Source organism: Pseudophryne corroboree, chromosome 11, assembly GCF_028390025.1.
Source record: "Pseudophryne corroboree isolate aPseCor3 chromosome 11, aPseCor3.hap2, whole genome shotgun sequence".
Taxonomy (NCBI): Eukaryota; Metazoa; Chordata; class Amphibia; order Anura; family Myobatrachidae; genus Pseudophryne; species Pseudophryne corroboree.
Window position 1 is genome coordinate 65,273,058 of NC_086454.1, and position 22,089 is coordinate 65,295,146.

The 22,089-nt window shown below is 45.0% G+C and overlaps 1 protein-coding gene across 11 annotated transcripts in view; it reads right to left on the bottom strand.

Annotated features, from left to right (window-relative positions):
• The window catches only part of PPP6R3 (protein phosphatase 6 regulatory subunit 3), a 318,072-nt gene that overhangs the window by 96,812 nt on the left and 199,171 nt on the right, over nucleotides 1–22,089 (bottom strand). For 8 of the 11 annotated variants that reach the window (XM_063944360.1, XM_063944362.1, XM_063944364.1 and 5 more), the window contains 2 exons: nucleotides 2,091–2,177; nucleotides 397–494 (listed from right to left, as the gene is read on the bottom strand). In XM_063944360.1, coding sequence (XP_063800430.1) covers nucleotides 397–494; nucleotides 2,091–2,177 — 185 coding nt within the window. The remainder of the gene's footprint in view (nucleotides 1–396; nucleotides 495–2,090; nucleotides 2,178–22,089) is intronic. The other 3 variants (XM_063944366.1, XM_063944367.1, XM_063944363.1) reach the window with 2 other exon arrangements.

Genomic DNA, 22,089 nt, shown 5'->3' on the forward strand with positions numbered 1-22,089 from the left:
ATTTACAAGCCTATACCCAGTGTTATCCATGTGTCCCCTATGACTGAAGAACAACGGGTTGGCTTTTAAGATTTTGGCTTGCTTAATAAATGCGACAACCACCTCCATGATTCACCCCAGGAAAAACGTATTACACAGAAAAGGTTACATTTCTGGGCTAACACACCATTCACCCGTAAGAGATGTGCACTAACTATATCAGCAGCAGTGACACGTGTTTTACATTACTTGAGCCATGTGCAGAATCCCTTAAAATAGACCATTACCACAAGCTTATTAGTAATTGTGCTTTTGATTACAAGTGGGAATCAGTACAGAAGCAGAAGGGCTTGTTAGGGTTTGTAAAATCAGCAGCAGACACCAAATACCAAAACCACAAAAAGAGTGAATACTCACTTCCCAATGTCATCCTGGTCAGCAAACTTCTCATCGTTGAAGCCAAACTGGTCAATAAAATTGGACGTCATTTGTTGCATCTGATAATCAGAAAAGGCCTGGCAACCCCAGGACCAACGAAAGTGGTATAACATACATTCTAAACTGCTCCTGAAACAAGCTATTCATCATGTTTGTGCACATAAAAACATTAGCGTTATATGAAAACTTTTAGGAATCAACATGGGAATTAACAAGGATCTCTATGTACAATTTGAAGTGTTTCACTGCAAACAGCAATGAAAAGTGAACACTTCTTTACTACGTTATGGCTAACATTGACAAAAAGTAGCCTAGTAAAAAAAAAGCCCACATACACCATCATCCAAATTACAGGCAGATGACTGTACCCTTTGGTAGAGAAATCAAAGCAGATCATGTACTTTGGATGATGGATGACCAAGTGAAAATATGTTTAAAAAAAACAATGCTTAATAAGTTTAGTTGAAAACTATACGTACAGATGGCTGCCATTTAATCATCATCCCATTAATGGATGATACAGCTTAGAATAGTAGTGCACTACATCTACATGCAACAGATGTGTCATTAAAACAAATATTATTTGCTCAAGACACCTGGCGCAATTTCCATTTAGAGTCTGATGGGGGGCTACACACGGGGCGACCTGTGCGATCTAGGTTAGCACACATCGCTATACACACAGTGTAACCAGTGTTCTTTATGCACATGCTAGGCGATCTAACTAGATCTTGCCTGCATGTGTTTAAGATCTGAGCAGGCGATGGCGACACGCAGGACCACGCATCGCCACTGCTATGGGGTATACACACGGAGAGATCCGTGCTTAATTCCCAAGCGATCTAGACAGATCGCTTAGAAAACAGGTAAAAAACGCCCCGTGTGTACCCACCATTAGACTGTACAGAATGTACTATGTACTTAGGACTCTTCTTGTCACAAAGGAATTCCTATAAAGTTGCAGATAAAAGGTCAATGATGTGCAGAGCAGGCCAGTCTTATTACCATAGATTGTGCTACTTTCTCCTTAAGTTTGTGTCTCAGCCCGAGTGTACTTGGTACTTAGGATTAGTGTGTCCTGGCATGGAAAAGTCACTGGCATGCTAAACAGGGGTGTATGGTGTGATTTGAGTATAGGTGTATGTGAACAACTCTTTATACAGATATAGTTCACATCAAAACTAAAACCATGCAATGCTTGAAACTAATTTTAAACCTTGAACATCTTCTGTAATCTATTACAAAAGTACTCTAGTTCTGTTTTAGGCCCCTGTCATTTAAGCAAAGTGGACCTTAAAATGGGACAATTTACCAAAATCCACAGGGCCATACACAAATTTACTTGGTAATGTAATTTATTGCACTATGTTATCAATACCATTTTCCCTTCCCCAAGAAAAAACGATCCTCGTAAATTGTGCAGATGATGCGGTTATGCACAACAGCAGGAATATTACGGATTGTGGAGCTTTTTTTTTTTTTTTTAATGCACACCTCGAATTTAAATGAAATCAATTATCCATGATCTCACAAGCTGTGAAGATAGATGTGCAAACTAGTAGGGCCTTAGTCTGTTACTACATCATTGTGCCAACAAACATTTCTTAGACATCCACCTATACATGTATTTGTACAAAGGAATACAGACTGTATATAAAATATGTACGCCTAACCTGCTGTATGGAAGAATCTTGCGAGAATCCTGGCTCTTTGAACTCGATCTCATCATCACTTGAGGAGTGGATGTGTCGTGTTGTTAGCTGTGAAGAAAACATGTCATTATGACACTGAAGTTTGTGCATTACGCTAAAACATGTGCAAGTATTGAAAACTACTACTCGGATACTCCAGAGACGCTCTCTGTAAAACAGAACAGTTTTCAAAGAAAAAGAAAGGGATTCGTAATCTATATTGCAATATTCCCAGGTATGGTGCAGACATTACATCAGCCAAGATTAACATATTAAAATTACTGCAGGGATGTGTGTGGTAAGGAAGGAGGGGAAAAAGGAGGAGAATTTAAATACTCCCAAAAACAGGATTTGGGGGGAAAAAAAAAAAGCTACAAATATTTTTGAAAAAGGTTTTCGTCAATGGATAATTGCTAAGAGGATTGTGTGCAAGTTGGGGAGGGTATAGAGTAGGGCTGGCCAAACCAGTCCTCGAGATCTACCAACAGTTCACATTTTCTAGACCACCTAGCTAGTGCACAGATGTAGCCATTACTAATTAAGATGTGCTGCATTCATTCCTAACTGACGATTCTACAGATCTCCAGGAGGCCTGGAAAACATGAACTGTTGGTAGATCTTGAGGACCGGTTTGGCCAGCCCTGGTATAGTGTGTCTTGGTGCATGATGCATAACACTAATTTGCAGCAAGGTAGATGACCAGGTTACATTCCATACAGGATCATATCAACTCCTATCATTATTACTTACTGTTATTTTATGTAGTTTATACATACTCCACAGCACTGATTATAGAGAATATGTAACTTTTCACATTAGTTCTGGTGCCAGCAATGCTTACAATCTTTATTCCATACTACATGTATACACGTGGATTAATTTTTGCTGGGAGCCAATTAAAATACCAATTACTGGCTCTGAACCATTATATTAGATTACAGTAGATACATGTTTGTATACTCCTGTTTAGAATACAGTCATTTGCAGGTGTGGGCGAGCCATAAATCACATGCAGAAAACTGCACATAGAGAGTCACCTCTTATAGTATCAAACATTCCAGGGCACACCATGTGAGCAAAACCCTCCACAAATGTAAACACTGCAAGCCCTGGATCGCCATGCAAACAGCTGGGGGTGGTGTAACCACACAGCAAATGTCTTTAGATCTGTCATTTCACAGTAATCACATTAGCTGCAAAACCACTGTTCCAGACAGCTAAACATGCACACAAAATGTAAACCAACAGGATTGCAAGGTAAAAAGGTAGAAACCAAGGTCAAGTCAAATACCACTTACTCATTACAGGAAAGCAGCTAGGACAGACCAACTGGTTCTAAAAAGTAACAAGGGAAGTGCACTTGGACCCTCAAGAGCTCAAAGGTACATTTATAGTAACTATTTTATTATGTTTCTGAAAGCTGTATAGCTTTGTTCAAACAGACATTTCAGGAATATTATATTATATTTAAGTAGGTGGCCACGGGCTACATGCACCCCACCCTATGAGTGGTGAGTGCAGACATTGCACCCCGCTTCTGGGGTGGCGAGTGCTGTGGTTTTAGATTTGTTTGTGTATTAAAAAAATAAATAAACCACAAACACACACATATATATATATATATATATATATATATATATATATATATATAAATGAGTTACGCTCAACTTTGCCATAGCTGGCGCAACTAGGACGTATGTGTGCTTCCATAGGAATTAATGCAGCGATCGCCAGCTGCAAATAGCTGCAGCCTGGCGTACCATGCAGCAAGCTGAACATGGCCACATCTGTACTCCATTGGAAAGTAAGGTTGGGAGGAGGAGCATTATGCTGCTTGTAAAGGTCTCTTCAACGCACCCGTGTTCAAGTAGGGGAATTCAAGCTTCATGGGCAAATTAAAGAGTCTCAAATACATAGAATTTTGGTAAGTGACTATATACATGCACACGTATACATAAGCCAAAGGTTCTCAAGGCACCTTTACGGTCCAGGTTTTAAATAAATTCATGCTTGGCCACAGGTGACTTAATTAGCACCTCAGTCACTTTAATTTAACCATCTGTGCTGAGCCATGGATATACCTAAATCCTGGACTGTTGGGGTGCCTTGAGGACAGAGTTTGAGAACCTCTGACAATCTATATATACACATTGCAATTCCCGTCATTAGCACATATGCTTCAGTATGGGTTTCCGCAATGTATGACATGCGAAGCAGCCACCAGCAACAATATGCACTTATTTCCAGTTCAGCTACTCTGGCATAACTGCTGCTACATTTTTTTTTTTCCAAAAAGGGAAACTTTCAAATGTTGACTCAGAAGTATGTGATCCTCAAACCTACATTCCTGATTTAGGACAATTTTCTTTTATTTGACAACAGCAACTTGAAAAACTGGTTGTTCCTGCTGACTGTATGCAGATACATGGCCATGCTCTACACTCAGCATCTCCAAAAAGTTTAGTTATACTATTTTTATTTATGTAACACCGGTTTGACAACTCCATTTGGAACACACTAAGTGCTAAGAATATTCATAATGACTAGAATGGACCACCACAAAATGCAAAAGCAAAAACACCTTAAACTACGATGAGCATTTACGATACACTATACACTGCCTTCCAGACAGGCACCAACCACACAAACACATAGGCATGGTTCTCAACTGCCCTAATTGAGATTCTCAACATAACTTCAAAATAGGATTCAGTATGATATCCCAGCTGTCATGATCCCGGTGGTGAGGAGACAGAGGCCGGGATCACGACAGCCAGAATACCAGCGGCAAGCGCGTGTCCGCTCGCCATGGTTTGGGCACAGTGGGGATTCCGGGCGGCGGTATCCTGGCCGCCAGCAACTTGATTGCCTTCCTTCAAAATGGCCTTAATTATATACAGAATTTACAAACTACCCTATAATGTTATGTCAATCATAAATTTTTATATATATATATATATATATATATATATATATATATATATATATATATAAAAAAAAAATGAACACTAGCATTTCCCATGCACTTAATATTTGCAGCTATGATTGTCAAAAATTGGAGATCAATGGAACCAAGGAAAGGATTTTTATTACAGGGTTAGGTTGTACATGGATAGATTGGGGAAAGCTGTCCAGTGTGAGTCTACAGATCAGAAAGTACTCATGCAAGTACCCTTCCAAATAATATCTGTTTAGTATATTCTACCCAATTAAAAAAAAAAAAGATAAAAAAAAAAAAGTCCTGTACAATGCCTTAGGGCAGTAGTTTCCAAACTTTTTTGAATCACGGCGTCCTAGAATATCAGAGTTTTTTTCACGACACCCCTAGGCCAAAAATTTCTTATTGAGAAATTTAGAAAGAAATATTACATTAAGTAGATCGCGTTTATATGTCATCTTTAGAGCCAGTTATGTGGTGAGGGACAAGATTTGCTTCTCTTTGGCCACATTTTATGACTGGCAGCCACCAGCACTGGTTTTGCCTATTATATTGACCATGAATAATTTGAATTGGTCCTGGACCACCAACCCAGGGCACCCCAGCAATTGTCCGGAGGCACCCCGGGGAGCCACGGCACACAGTTTGGGAACCTCTGCCTTAGCGACATGAGCTACAAATGGAGAAACTAACTTTTAATTTGCATAGAATGTAGACATAGAGCCCAGGCTTCACACATTGTATATGTGTACCCAATTGTAATAACATAAGAAAGGTAGTATTGAAGGGAAAAAAAAAAAGTAGCGATACCACCAGCTGCAAACTGAATAAAGAACACTTCATTTGGTTATGCTAAACCACAGGTTCTCAAACTCGGTCCTCAGGACCCCACACGGTGCATGTTTTGCAGGTCTCCTCACAGAATCACAAGTGAAATAATTTGCTCCACCTATGGAACTTTTAAAATGTGTCAGTGAATAATGAATACACCTGTGCACTTGCTGGGTTACCTGCAAAACATGCACTGTGTGGGGTCCCGAGGACCGAGTTTGAGAACCACTGTGCTAAACTATTCAGTGCTTGAGGACACTGCTCTGTGTGGATCATTAGATCGACAGTGTTTAGGTTGACAATGTTTAGGTCGACCACTATAGGTCGACAGTCACTAGGTCAACAGGGTTTGAAGGTTTACAGGTCAAAAGGTTGACATGAGTTTTTCACTTTTTTTTGGTGTCGTTTTCCCCGTAGAGTGACCGGGAAGCCCAATTAGTGCACCGTGTCCGCTTGCTGCGCTCGGCACAGGTTACTATTCCCAATCATAGTCCGCGTGGATCGTGAAGTATGAAAGTAAAAAAAAAAAGTGAAACCCTATAGCGGTCGACCTAAACACTGTCGACCTAGACACTGTCGATCTTCAGACCGGACCCTGCTCTGTGCATTAGCTTCCAACTAATGGCTTTATACATTTGTCCATTCCCATTTCACACGGTATCCAAACTCCAGGTCAACAAAAAGGTCGACACACCTTAGGTCGACGTGGACAAAATGTCGACATGAGTTTTTCACAATTTTTTTCTTTTTTGGAACCTTTTCATACTTAACGATCCATGTGGACTACGATTGGAACGGTAATCTGTGCCGAGCGAAGGCACCATGCCCAAAGCATGGCGAGCGAAGCAAGCCATGCGAGGGGACGCGGTGCACTAATTGGGGTTCCCGGTCACTCTACGAAGAAAACGACACAAACCCCCCCCATAAAAAACGCATGTCGACCTTTTTCCATGTCGACCTTTTGTCCACGTCGACCTAAGGCGTGTCGACCAATTGACGTCGACCTAAGGTGTGTCGACCTTTTTGTCGTCGACCTGGAGTCCCAGACCCATTTCACACCACATTCATCCCTGCACTCAATAAGATCAAACAAATGAAGCATCGCCACACAAACAAGCACGTAATAAAGAATCAAAAACAAGTCAAAGCTACAATCTCCGTGCACAAATAAGATCACACATATATAGGAAGGATGTGTGTTTTTATAGAGGAAGCATTTTTGGATTCCTTCATTTCTAAGACTATTGTAGCAAAGGAGTTCATAAGGACCAAAACTTAGAATACAAATACGCTTATATTAGGAATGTCAGTAAGAATATTCCAATATGGGTTCAGTCTCCCATATCGATGGAAAGTTTTTTTGAGCACAACCGAGATAGTGACACCTTTGTTTTCCAATGGTTCAATGTGCACAAACTATGTTTCATGCACAAAAGTAAAAATAAGAATTTACTTACCGATAATTCTATTTCTCGTAGTCCGTAGTGGATGCTGGGGACTCCGTAAGGACCATGGGGAATAGCGGCTCCGCAGGAGACTGGGCACAAAAGTAAAGTTTTAGAACTACCTGGTGTGCACTGGATCCTCCCCCTATGACCCTCCTCCAAGCCTCAGTTAGGATACTGTGCCCGGACGAGCGTACACAATAAGGAAGGATTTTGAATCCCGGGTAAGACTCATACCAGCCACACCAATCACACCATATAACTTGTGATCTAAACCCAGTTAACAGCAGGATAACAGAGGAGCCTCTAGAAAAGATGGCTCACTACAGCAATAACCCGATTTTTTGGTAACAATAACTATGTACCAGTATTGCAGACAATCCGCACTTGGGATGGGCGCCCAGCATCCACTACGGACTACGAGAAATAGAATTATCTGTAAGTAAATTCTTATTTTCTCTAACGTCCTAAGTGGATGCTGGGGACTCCGTAAGGACCATGGGGATTATACCAAAGCTCCCAAACGGGCGGGAGAGTGCGGATGACTCTGCAGCACCAAATGAGAGAACTCCAGGTCCTCCTCAGCCAGGGTATCAAATTTGTAGAATTTTACAAACGTATTTGCTCCTGACCAAGTAGCTGCTCGGCAAAGTTGTAAAGCCGAGACCCTTCGGGCAGCCGCCCAAGATGAGCCCACCTTCCTTGTGGAATGGGCTTTTACAGATTTTGGCTGTGGCAGGCCTGCCACAGAATGTGCAAGCTGAATTGTACCACAAATCCAACGAGCAATAGTCTGCTTAGAAGCAGGAGCACCCAGCTTGTTGGGTGCATACAGAATAAACAACGAGTCAGATTTCTGACTCCAGCCGTCCTGGAAACCTATATTTCCAGGGCTCTGACAACGTCTAGCAACTTGGAGTCCTCCAAGTCCCTAGTAGCCGCAGGCACCACAATAGGTTGATTCAGGTGAAACGCTGAAAACCACCTTAGGGAGAAACTGAGGACAAGTCCTCAATTCCGCCCTGTCCGAATGGAAAATCAGATGAGGGCTTTTACAGGATAAAGCCGCCAATTCTGACACGCACCTGGCCCAGGCCAGGGCCAACAGCATGACCACTTTCCATGTGAGATATTTTAACTCCACATATTTTTAAGTGGTTCAAACCAATGTGACTTTTGGAACCCAAAAACTACATTTAGATCCCAAGGTGCCACTGGGGTACAAAAGGAGGCTGTATATACAGTACCCCTTTCACAAACGTCTGAACTTCAGGGACTGAAGCTAGTTCTTTTTGGAAGAAAATTGACAGGGCCGAAATTTGAACCTTAATGGACCCCCATTTCAGGCCCATAGACACTCCTGTTTGCAGGAAATGTAGGAATCGACCTAGTTGAAAATTACTCCGTCGGGGCCTTACTGGCCTCGCACCACGCAACATATTTTCGCCAAATGCGGTGATAATGTTTTGCGGTTATATCTTTCCTGGCTTTGATCAGGATAGGAATGACTTCATCCGGAATACCTTTCTCCTTCAGGATCCGGCGTTCAACCGCCATGCCGTCAAACGCAGCCACGGTAAGTCTTGGAACAGACAGGGTCCTTGCTGGAGCAGGTCCCTTCTTAGAGGTAGAGGCCACGGATCCTCCGTGAGCATCTCTTGAAGTTCCGGTTACCAAGTCCTTCTTGGCCAATCCGGAGCCACGAATATAGTGCTTACTCCTCTCCATCTTATAATTCTCAGTACTTTGGGTATGAGAGGCAGAGGAGGGAACACATACACTGACTGGTACACCCACTGTGTTACCAGAACGTCTACAGCTATTGCCTGAGGGTCCCTTGACCTGGCGCATTACTTGTCGAGTTTTATAAACATGTGGAAGACTTCTGGGTGAAGTCCCCACTCTCCCGGGTGGAGGTCGTGTCTGCTGAGGAAGTCTGCTTCCCAGTTGTCCACTCCCGGAATGAATACTGCTGACAGTGCTATCACATGATTTTCCGCCCAGCGAAGAATCCTTGCAGCTTCTGCCATTGCCCTCCTGCTTCTTGTGTCACCCTGTCTGTTTACGTGGGTGACTGCCGTGATGTTGTCCGAATGGATCAACTCCGGGTGACCTTGAAGCAGAGGTCTTGCTGAGCTTAGAGCATTGTAAATGGCCCTTAGCTTCAGGATATTTATGTGAAGTGATGTCTCCAGGCTTGACCATAAGCTCTGGAAATTCCTTCCCTGTGTGACTGCTCCCCAGCCTCGCAGGCTGGCATCCGTGGTCACCAGGACCCAGTCCTGAATGTGCGGCCCTCTAGAAGATGAGCACTCTGCAACCACCACAGGAGATACACCCTTGTGCTTGGTGACAGGGTTATCCGCTGATGCATCTGAAGATGCGACCCGGACCATTTGTCCAGCCGGTCCCACTGGAAAGTTCTTGCGTGGAATCTGCCGAATGGGATTGCTTCGTAGGAAGCCACCATTTTTACCAGAACCATTTCATTGATGTACTGAGACTTGGCTCGGTTATAGGAGGTTCCCGACTAGTTCGGATAACTCCCTGGCTTTCTCCTCCGGGAGAAACACCTTTTTCTGGACTGTGTCCAGGATCATCCCTAGGAACAGAAGACGAGTCGTCGGAATCAGCTGCGATTTTGGAATATTGAGAATCCAATCGTGCTACCGCAACACTACCTGAGATAGTGCTACACCGACCTCCAACTGTTCCCTGGATCTTACCCTTATCAGGGAATCGTCCAAGTAAGGGATAACTAAAACTCCCTTCCTTCGAAAGAGTATCATCATTTCGGCCATTACCTTGGTAAAGATCCGGGGTGCCGTGGACCATCCCTACGGCAGCGTCTGAAACGGATAGTGACAGTTCTGTACCATAAACCTGAGGTACCCTTTGTGAGAAGGGTAAATTGGGACATGAATGTAAGCATCCTTGATGTCCCGAGACATCATGTAGTCCCCTTCTTCCAGGTTCGCAATCACTGCTCTGAGTGACTCAATCTTGACTTTGAACCTCCGTATGTAAGTGTTCAAGATTTTAGATTTAGAATCGGTCTCACCGAGCCGTCCGGCTTCAGTACCACAACAGTGTGGAATAATACCCCGTTCCCTGTTGCAGGAGGGGTACCTTGATTATCACCTGCTGGGAATACAGCTTGTGAATGGCTTCCAAAACTGCCTCCCTGTCAGAAGGAGACATCGGTAAAGCCGACTTTAGGAAACGGCGAGGGGGAGACGTCTCGAATTCCAATTTGTACCCCTGAGATATCACCTGAATAATCCAGGGGTCTACTTGCGAGTGAGCCCACTGCGCGCTGAAATTCATTGAGACGGGCCCCCACCGTGCCTGATTCTGCTTGTAAAGCCCCAGCGTCATACTGAGGGCTTGGCAGAGGCAGGAGAGGGTTTCTGTTCCTGGGAACTGGCTGATTTCTGCAGCCTTTTTCCTCTCCCTCTGTCACGGGGCAGAAATGAGGAACCTTTTGCCCGCTTGCCCACGAAAAGACTGCGCCTGATAATACGGCGTCTTATTATGTTGAGAGGCGACCTGGGGTACAAACGTGGATTTCCCAGCTGTTGCCGTGGCCACCAGGTCTGAAAGACCGACCCCAAATAACTCCTCCCCTTAATAAGGCAATACTTCCAAATGCCGTTTGGAATCCGCATCACCTGACCACTGTTGTGTCCATAACCCTCTACTGGCAGAAATGGACAACGCACTTAGACTTGATGCCAGTCGGCAAATATTCCGCTGTGCATCACGCATATATAGAAATGCATCTTTTAAATGCTCTATAGGCAATAATATACTGTCCCTATCTAGGGTATCAATATTTTCAGTCAGGGAATCCGACCACGCCAACCCAGCACTGCACATCCAGGCTGAGGCGATTGCTGGTCGCAGTATAACACCAGTATGTGTGTAAATACATTTTAGGATACCCTCCTGCTTTCTATCAGCAGGATCCTTAAGGGCGGCCATCTCAGGAGAGGGTAGAGCCCTTGTTCTTACAAGCGTGTGAGCGCTTTATCCACCCTAGGGGGTGTTTCCCAACGCACCCTAACCTCTGGCGGGAAAGGATATAATGCCAATAACATTTTAGAAATTATCAGTTGTTATCGGGGGAAACCCACGCATCATCACACACCTCATTTAATTTCTCAGATTCAGGAAAACTACAGGTAGTTTTTCCTCACTGAACATAATACCCCTTTTTGGTGGTACTCGTATTATCAGAAATGTGTAAAACATTTTTCATTGCCTCAATCATGTAACGTGTGGCCCTACTGGAAGTCACATTTGTCTCTTCACCGTCGACACTGGAGTCAGTATCCGTGTCGGCGTCTATATCTGCCATCTGAGGTAACGGGCGCTTTAGAGCCCCTGACGGCCTATGAGACGTCTGGACAGGCACAAGCTGAGTAGCCGGCTGTCTCATGTCAACCACTGTCTTTTATACAGAGCTGACACTGTCACGTAATTCCTTCCAACAGTTCATCCACTCAGGTGTCGACCCCCTAGGGGGTGACATCACTATTACAGGCAATCTGCTCCTTCTCCACATCATTTTTCTCCTCATACATGTCGACACAAACGTACCGACATACAGCACACACACAGGGAATGCTCTGATAGAGGACAGGACCCCACTAGCCCTTTGGGGAGACAGAGGGAGAGTTTGCCAGCACACACCAGAGCGCTATATATATATATATATATATATATATATATATATATATATATATATATATATATATATATATATATATATACAGGGATAACCTTATATAAGTGTTTTTCCCCTTATAGCTGCTGTTTTATTTAATACTGCGCGTAATTAGTGCCCCCCTCTCTTTTTTTAACCCTTTCTGTAGTGTAGTGACTGCAGGGGAGAGCCAGGGAGCTTCCCTCCAACGGAGCTGTGAGGGAAAATGGCGCCAGTGTGCTGAGGAGATAGGCTCCGCCTTCTTATCGGCGGCCTTATCTCCCGTTTTTCTATGTATTCTGGCAGGGGTTAAATTCATCCATATAGCCCAGTAGCTATATGTGATGCATTTTTTTTTTTGCCATCCAAGGTGTTTTTATTGCGTCTCAGGGCGCCCCCCCCCCAGCGCCCTGCACCCTCAGTGACCGGAGTGTGAAGTGTGCTGAGAGCAATGGCGCACAGCTGCAGTGCTGTGCGCTACCTTGTTGAAGACAGGACGTCTTCTGCCGCCGATTTTCCGGACCTCTTCTGTCTTCTGGCTCTGTAAGGGGGCCGGCGGCGCGGCTCTGGGACCCATCCATGGCTGGGCCTGTGATCGTCCCTCTGGAGCTAATGTCCAGTAGCCTAAGAAGCCCAATCCACTCTGCACGCAGGTGAGTTCGCTTCTTCTCCCCTTAGTCCCTCGATGCAGTGAGCCTGTTGCCAGCAGGTCTCACTGAAAATAAAAAACCTAAAACTAAACTTTTCACTAAGCAGCTCAGGAGAGCCACCTAGTGTGCACCCTTCTCGTTCGGGCACAAAAAATAAGAATTTACTTACCGATAATTCTATTTCTCGTAGTCCGTAGTGGATGCTGGGGACTCCGTCAGGACCATGGGGTTTAGCGGCTCCGCAGGAGACAGGGCACAATAATAAAAGCTTTAGGATCAGGTGGTGTGCACTGGCTCCTCCCCCTATGACCCTCCTCCAAGCCTCAGTTAGGATACTGTGCCCGGACGAGCGTGCATAATAAGGAAGGATATTGAATCCCGGGTAAGACTCATACCAGCCACACCAATCACACCGTACAACCTGTGATCTGAACCCAGTTAACAGTATAACAACAACGAAGGAGCCTCTGAAAAGATGGCTCACAACAAGAATAACCCGATTTTTGTAACAATAACTATGTATAAGTATTGCAGACAATCCGCACTTGGGATGGGCGCCCAGCATCCACTACGGACTACGAGAAATAGAATTATCGGTAAGTAAATTCTTATTTTCTCTAACGTCCTAAGTGGATGCTGGGACTCCGTAAGGACCATGGGGATTATACCAAAGCTCCCAAACGGGCGGGAGAGTGCGGATGACTCTGCAGCACCGAATGAGAGAACTCCAGGTCCTCCTCAGTCAGGGTGTGTCCCTGACCAAGTAGCAGCTCGGCAAAGTTGTAAAGCAGAGACCCCTCGGGCAGCCGCCCAAGATGAGCCCACTTCCTTGTGGAATGGGCTTTTACTGATTTTGGCTGTGGCAAGCCTGCCACAGAATGTGCAAGCTGAATTGTACTACAAATCCAGCGAGCAATCGTCTGCTTAGAAGCAGGAACACCCATCTTGTTGGGTGCATACAGGCTAAACAGCGAGTCAGATTTTCTGACTCCAGTCGTCCTGGAAACATATATTTTCAGGGCCCTGACAACGTCAAGTAACTTGGAGTCCTCCAAGTCCCTAGTAGCCGCAGGTACCACAATAGGTTGGTTCATGTGAAAAACAGAAAACACCTTAAGGAGAAATTGAGGACGAGTCCTCAATTCTGCCCTGTCAGAATGAAAAATTAAGTAAGGGCTTTTATATGATAAAGCCGCCCATTCTGACACACGCCTGGCTGAAGCCAGGGCTAATAGAATCTTCACCTTCCATGTGAAATATTTTAATTCCACAGTGGTGAGTGGATCAAACCAATGTGACTTTAGGAAACTCAAAACAACATTGAGATCCCAAGGTGCCACTGGGGGCACAAAAGGAGGCTGTATATGCAGTACCCCTTTTACAAACGTCTGAACTTCAGGCACTGAAGCCAGTTCTTTCTGGTAGAAATTTGACAGGGTCGAAATTTGAACCTTAATGGACCCTAATTTTAGGCCCATAGACAGTCCTGTTTTCAGGAAATGTAGGAAACGACCCAGTTGGAATTCCTCTGTAGGGACCTTCTTGGCCTCACACCACGCAACATATTTTCGCCAAATGCGGTGAAAATGTTTTGCGGTTACATCCTTCCTGGCTTCGACCAGGGTAGGGATGACTTCATCTGGAATGCCCTTTCAGGATCCGGCGTTCAACTGCCATGCGGTCAAACGCAGCCGCGGTAAGTCTTGGAACAGACAAGGCCCCTGCTGGAGCAGGTCCTTTCTTAAAGGTAGAGGCCACGGTTCTTCCGTGAGCATCTCTTGAAGTTCCGGGTACCAAGTCCTTCTTGACCCATCCGGAACCACGAGTATCGTTCTTACTCATCTCCTTCTTATGATTCTCAGTACTTTTGGTATGAGATGCATAGGAGGGAACACATACCCTGACTGGTACACCCACAGTGTTACCAGAGCGTCCACCGCTATTGCCTGAGGGTCCCTTGACCTGGCGCAATATTTGTCTAGTTTTTTGTTCAGGCGGGACGCCATCATGTCCACCTTTGGTTTTTCCCAACGGTTTACAATCATGTGGAAGACTTCCCGCTGAAGTCCCCACTCTCCCGGGTGGAGGTTATGCCTGCTGAGGAAGTTTGCTTCCCAGTTTTCCACTCCCGGAATTAACACTGCTGAGAGTGTTATCACATGATTTTTCGCTCAGCGAAGAATCCTTGCAGTTTCTGCCATTTCCCTCCTGCTTCATGTGCCGCCCTGTCTGTTTACGTGGGCGACTGCCGTGATGTTGTCCCACTGGATCAATACCGGCTGACCTTGAAGCAGAGGTCTTGCTAAGCTTAGAGCCTTGTAAATTGCCCTTAGCTCCAGTATATTTATGTGGAGAGAAGTCTCCAGACTTGATCACACTCCCTGGAAATTTTTTCCTTGTGTGACTGCTCCCCAGCCACTCAGGCTGGCATCCGTGGTCACCAGGACCCAGTCCTGAATGTCGAATCTGCGGCCCTTTCATAGATGAGCACTCTGCAGCCACCGCAGAAGAAAACACCCTTGTCCTTGGAGACAGGGTTATCCGCTGATGCATCTGAAGATGCGATCCGGACCATTTTCCCAGCAGATTCCACTGAAAGGTTCTTGCGTGAAATCTACCGAATGGGATCGCTTTGTAAGAAACCACCATTTTTCACAGGACCCTTGAGCAATGATGCACTGATACTTTTCCTGGTTTTAGGAGGTTCCTGACTAGCTCGGATAACTCCCTGGTCTTCTTCTCCGGGAGAAAACATCCTTTTCTGGACTGTGTCCAGAATCATTCCTAGGAACATTAGACGTGTCGTCAGAAAAAGCTGCGATTTTGGAATATTTAGAATCCCCTCGTGCTGTCGTAGAACTACTTGAGATAGTGCTACTCCGACCGCCAACTGTTCTCTGGACCTTGCCCTTATCAGGAAAGCGTCCATATTTCTTTTAGGAAGAATCATCATTTCGGCCATTACCATGGTAAAGACCCGGGGTGCCGTGGACAATCCAAACGGCAGCGTCTGAACTGATAGTGACAGTTCTGTACCATGAACCTGAGATACCCTTGGTGAGAAGGGCAAAATTTGGACATGTAGGTAAGCGTCCCTGATATCCAGTGACACCATATCGTCCTGGTTCGCTATCACTGCTCTGAGTGACTCCATCTTGATTTGAACCCTTGTATGTAATTGTTCAAATCTTTTAGATCTCACCGAGCCGTTTGGCTTCAGTACCACAATATAGTGTGGAATAATACCCCTTCCCTTGTTGTAGGAGGGGTACTTTGATTATCACCTGCTGGGAATACAGCCTGTGAATTTTTTTCCAATACTGCCTCCCTGTCGGAGGGAGACGTTGGTAAAGCAGACTTCAGGAACTTGTGAGGGAAAGACGTCTCGAATTTCCAATGTACACCTGGGATACTACGTGTAGGATCCAGGAGTCCACTTGCGAGTGAGCCCACTGCGTGCTGAAACTCTTGAGATGACCCCCCACCGCACCTGAGTCCGCTTGTATGGCCCCAGCGTCATGCTGCGGACTTGGCAGAAGCTGTGGAGGACTTCTGTTCCTGGGAATGGGCTGCCTGCTGCAGTCTTCTTCCCTTTCCTCTAACCCTGGGCAGATATGACTGGCCTTTTGCCCTCCTGCCTTTATGGGTACGAAAGGACTGAGACTGAAAAGACTGTGTCCTTTTCTGCTGAGATGTGACTTGGGGTAACAAAAGTGGATTTTCCAGCTGTTGCCATGGCCACCAGGTCCGATGGACCGCCCCTTTATACGGCAATACTTCCATGTGCCGTCTGGAATCTGCATCACCTGACCACTGTCGTGTCTATAAACATCGTCTGGCAGATATGGACATCACATCTACTCTTGATGCCAGAATGCAAATATCCCTCTGCGCATCTCGCATATATAGAAATGCATCCTTAAAATGCTCTATAGTCAATAAAATATTGTTCCTGTCAAGGGTATCAATATTTTCAGTCAGGAAATCCGACCAAGCCCCCTCAGCGCTGCACATCCAGGCTGAGGCGATTGCTGGTCGTAGTATAACACCAGTATGTGTGTATATACTTTTTAGGATATTTTTCAGCTTCCTATCAGCTGGCTCTTTGAGGGCGGCCGTATCTGGAGACGGTAACGCCACTTGTTTTTATAAGCGTGTGAGCGCCTTATCCACCCTAAGGTGTGTTTCCCAACTCGCCCTCACTTCTGGCGGGAAAGGGTATACCTCCAATAATTTTCTATCTGAGGAAACCCACGTATCATCACACACTTTAATTTATCTGATTCAGGAAAAACTACAAGTAGATTATTCCCACCCTACATAATACCCTTATTTGTGGTACTTGTAGTATCAGAAATATGTAACACCTCCTTCATTGCCCTTAACATGTAACGTGTGGCCCTAAAGGAAAATACGTTTGTTTCTTCACCGTCGACACTGAAGTCAGTGTCCGTGTCTGTGTCTACCAACTGAGGTAAATGGGCGTTTTTACAAGCCCCTGACGGTGTCTGAGACGCCTGGACAGGTACTAATTTGTTTGCCGGCCGTCTCATGTCGTCAACCGACCTTGCATCGTGTTGACATTATCACGTAATTCCTAAATAAGCCATCCATTCCGGTGTCGACTCCCTAGAGAGTGACATCACCAATACAGGCAATTTGCTCCGCCTCCTCACCAACATCGTCCTCCTACATGTCGACACACACGTACCGACACAGCACACACACAGGGAATGCTCTGATAGAGGACAGGACCCCACTAGCCCTTTGGGGAGACAGAGGGAGAGTTTGCCAGCACACACCAAAAACGCTATAATTATACAGGGACAACCCCTTATACAAGTGTTTTCCCTTATAGCATTTTCACATATGTAATCATATCGCCCAATAAGTGCCCCCCCTCTCTGTTTTAACCCTGTTTCTGTAGTGCAGTGCAGGGGAGAGCCTGGGAGCCTTCCTCACAGCAGAGCTGAGCAGGAAAATGGCGCCGTGTGCTGAGGAGAATAGGCCCCGCCCCCTAAAACGGCGGGCTCTTCTCCCGGAGTTTGTGAGATCTGGCAGGGGTTAAATACATCCATATAGCCTCAAGGGCTATATGTGATGTATTTTAGCCATAAAAAAGGTATAATACATTGCTGCCCAGGGCGCCCCCCCCAGCGCCCTGCACCCTCAGTGACCGCTGGTATGAAGTGTGCTGACAACAATGGCGCACAGCTGCAGTGCTGTGCGCTACCTTATGAAGACTGAAAGTCTTCTGCCGCCTGTTTCTGGACCTCTGGACCTCTTCAACTTCGGCATCTGCAAGGGGGGTCGGCGGCACGGCTCCGGGACGAACCCCAGGGTGAGACCTGTGTTCCGACTCCCTCTGGAGCTAATGGTGTCCAGTAGCCTAAGAAGCAAATCCATCCTGCACGCAGGTGAGTTTACTTCTCTCCCCTAAGTCCCTCGTAGCAGTAAGCCTGTTGCCAGCAGGACTCACTGAAAATAAAAAACCTAACTTAAACTTTTATTCTAAGCAGCTCAGGAGAGCCACCTAGATTGCACCCTTCTCGGCCGGGCACAAAGATCTAACTGAGGCTTGGAGGAGGGTCATAGGGGGAGGAGCCAGTGCACACCACCTGATCCTAAAGCTTTTATTATTGTGCCCTGTCTCCTGCGGAGCCGCTAAACCCCATGGTCCTGACGGAGTCCCCAGCATCCACTTAGGACGTTAGAGAAATCTAACTGAGGCTTGGAGGAGGGTCATAGGGGGAGGAGCCAGTGCACACCAGGTAGTTCTAAAGCTTTACTTTTGTGCCCAGTCTCCTGCGGAGCCGCTATTCCCCATGGTCCTTACGGAGTCCCCAGCATCCACTTAGGACGTTAGAGAAATATTGTTATTAATTACCTTTTGGCTATGTGTGTAAGTTGTATATGAAATATGCATTTCATGGTTAGACTTGGGTCTCATCCCCAAGATCTCATGGTATGCAAATATTCCAAAATCTGGCAAAATCCAAAATACTTTTGGTCCCAAGCATTTCTGATATGGAAGCTCAACCTTTAGTCTTATACGTTCCAGAAAGCAAAGATGGACAATGTATTCCATACAACATACATTTTCTAGAAGAAAATGGTCGCAAGTGCTGGGAACACACTAGATCAGTGGGTCTCAAACTTTTTTGAATCATGGCACCCTAAAGTATCAGAATTTTTTCTGCGGCACCCCTAGGCCACAAGTTTATTATTGCTTCTGTTTGTACACACATTTTTACGTTCGACAGCCACGAGCACTGGTTTTGCCTGTTACACCGACCATAAATAATTTGAATTGGTCCTGGACCACCAACCCAAGGCACCCCTAGGCACACAGTCTGGGAACCACTGCACTAGATGATAGATCATCCGGACCATCTATAAAAGCTGGATAGACGCTATAAGATTACCTGTCCAATCTTTCTGGTTGGAACAAATCTGGTAATATGGGAGCAAAATGACAAATGACCATTTCCTCCCAAACACTGGAAAACTGGACGTTCAGACAAATTGGTTAAATCCATTTGATTTCACCAATTTATCCAAACGACAATTTGCAAATTTTTGCTAATTTTCTGGCTTTTGGTCGGTTGATTGTCATTTGCTCCCATATTATCAGATTTTCACGCCAACCAGAAAGATTGGATAATCTTTTAGTGTGTATTGAGTTTAATGAAGTGTGCACACCAACATAAGTGTACATAAGATAACCATCAGGTTCTAAGGATTTCAGAAGCATAGTAATGCAGGATGAATTGAGCTATGTCTATGAAACAGGAGTTAAGCAGTAAGTATATAAAGACCCTTCAGTAGTAGGACACAGACTGGGAGGGGGACACGGAAATTCAATTATGTGCTGGACAAAATCGTCCCTGGCGACGGTAGGGCTCTCGCTTGAAAGTACTCACTACCCCGTTTGTCAGCACTCGTAGGCTAATCGGGCATTTGGCCACCCGGTGGTAGTGGGCGCATAAGGCTGCCATTTAGACACTGCAGCAACGGCAATTCGGCCACAACTGAATTCCACGCTAGATATCCAAAAGAGAAGCCTAAAAAGGATCAGCCTCAAGGAGGATATTACTATTCAGTGATCACTTTATATGCATCCCTCATTGTTGTAGAGGGCCTCAGAGTACCAGTAAGCTGCGCTTAATCTATCTCAGTAAATGCCTAAAAGAATGTGTAGAGAGCACAAATACACACAATATCCCCCCATTACAGTCATGTGGATATTTTGTGATATGAATGACAGCAATTCACACATTTGGTGACCAATAGCAGATCTGTGAACATGTTCTACACATGAAATCTCCAACAATGACATTTTCTAAATTATGTGTAGATAAAATCGCTGTTTTAAAGGTTACTTTCTTGTTATATGGGTGGGAGAGGTGTTCTGCAGGAAACTATTGAGTGAGGAGATTATAGCAGACAGCTGTTAGATGTTGAGTCGGAAGATAGATATCGGTCTAGGCTCTAGGAAGTGTAACAGGAATACTTCTGCGGCAAGATTAGGGTGTCCAGCATTGAGAATAAAGGCTTAGTCCATTGAACGCTCCCTTCTTGCAAGCCTGTGTATTATAAAATGGACTGCTATTATGCCAATATCATGTGTATTTATCTTGTCTGACCCACACTACTACAGGTTGAGTATCCCTTATCCAAAATGCTTGGGACCAGAGGTATTTTGGATATGGGATTTTTCCGTATTTTGGAATAATTGCATACCATAATGAGATATCATGGTGATGGGACCTAAATCTAAGCACAGAATGTATTTATGTTACATATACACCTTATACACACAGTCTGAAGGTAATTTTAGCCAATATTTTTTATAACTTTGTGCATTAAACAAAGTGTGTGTACATTCACACAATTCATTTATGTTTCATATACACCTTATACACACAGCCTGAAGGTCATTTAATACAATATTATTAATAACTGTGTATTAAACAAAGTTTGTGTACATTGAGCCATCAAAAAACAAAGGTTTCACTATCTCACTCTCACTCAAAAAAGTCCGTATTTCGGAATATTCCGTATTTCGGAATATTTGGATATGGGATACTCAACCTGTATTGTAATGCTCGTATGTTTTGTGGTAAGATGCATCTGCAAGTATCCTGATGGTGATACACGCTGGAGCAAAGTCGTACATGGTGACCAGAAGGTGAGGACAGGGGGAGGCCCCAGGGACAGTCCAAGTAGAAAAACCAGCAAGAGACCAGGTATCTTTAAAATGGTATGCGGTTGTTCGATCGACCACACTTAGGTTGACAGTCAACAGGTCGACCACTATTAGTAGACATGTATTAGGTCGACATGATTCAAAGGCCATGACAAAAGCCAACACAGGAAAAGGTTGACGTGAATTTTTCACTTGTTCAAATTTACATACATTACGATCCACATGGACTACGAGAAGTTCGCTAGCCATGCAAAGGGACGAGGTACACTAAGTGGGGTTCTCAATGTTCCAGAGTAAACGACACACAAAATAAAAAAAAAACTCATGTCTACCTTTTTCAATGTCTACCTAGTGATCCACACCCCTTTAAAATAGCACGCTCTCAATGCAGAGGTGGTGTTCATGAGTAGAATGTTACCCAGTCAGTATGAGGCGACCATCTTTCCCAGCAATCTTATGCAAAGATGGATGGACACTCGAGTAGGTCGGAGCACCACACGGGCCATCTCCTGAAGCGTTCGCACCCTGTCCTCTAGTAGGAACACCTGCTGGGCCACAGTATCCAGCATCACCACCAGGAATAGGATCCGCTGAGTCAGCTCCAGGTGGGACTTCTGTAAGTTGAGGATTCACCCATGGCGTGACAGAAGTTGGATAGTGCGGTCAATATGGAGAACCAAAAAGCTCCCTGGATCTTTCTTTGATCAGAAAATCATCCAGGTAAGGGACAATATTGGCTCTCTGTACACGTAGCTGGATCATCATCTCCGCCGCCACCTTTGTGAACACTCTCGGAGCTGTGGATAAGCCGTGATCGTCCAGCAGGGCAAACCTCAGGTACGCTTGATGAGGTGGCCAAATCGGAATATGGAGGTAGGCGTCCTTGATATCCAAGGAAAACCATGAATTCCTGTTTTTCCAGGCCTGCAAACACTGCTCGCAAGGATTCCATTTTGAACTTGAACATCTTCAGGTAAGGATTCAAGGACTTTAGATTCAAAATGGGCCTTACCGAACCGTCTGGTTTCGGTACCACAAACAGGTTGGAGTAATAAGTCTTGCCTCATTGTGGTATTGGTACTGGAACAATGACGTGGAACTAGACCAACTTTAGGATGGCCTGTTTCAATGTAACCTACATATCTTCCTAAAGCTGGTAAGCTTGATTTGAAAAATCGTTGGGTAGGAGCACCGTCAAAC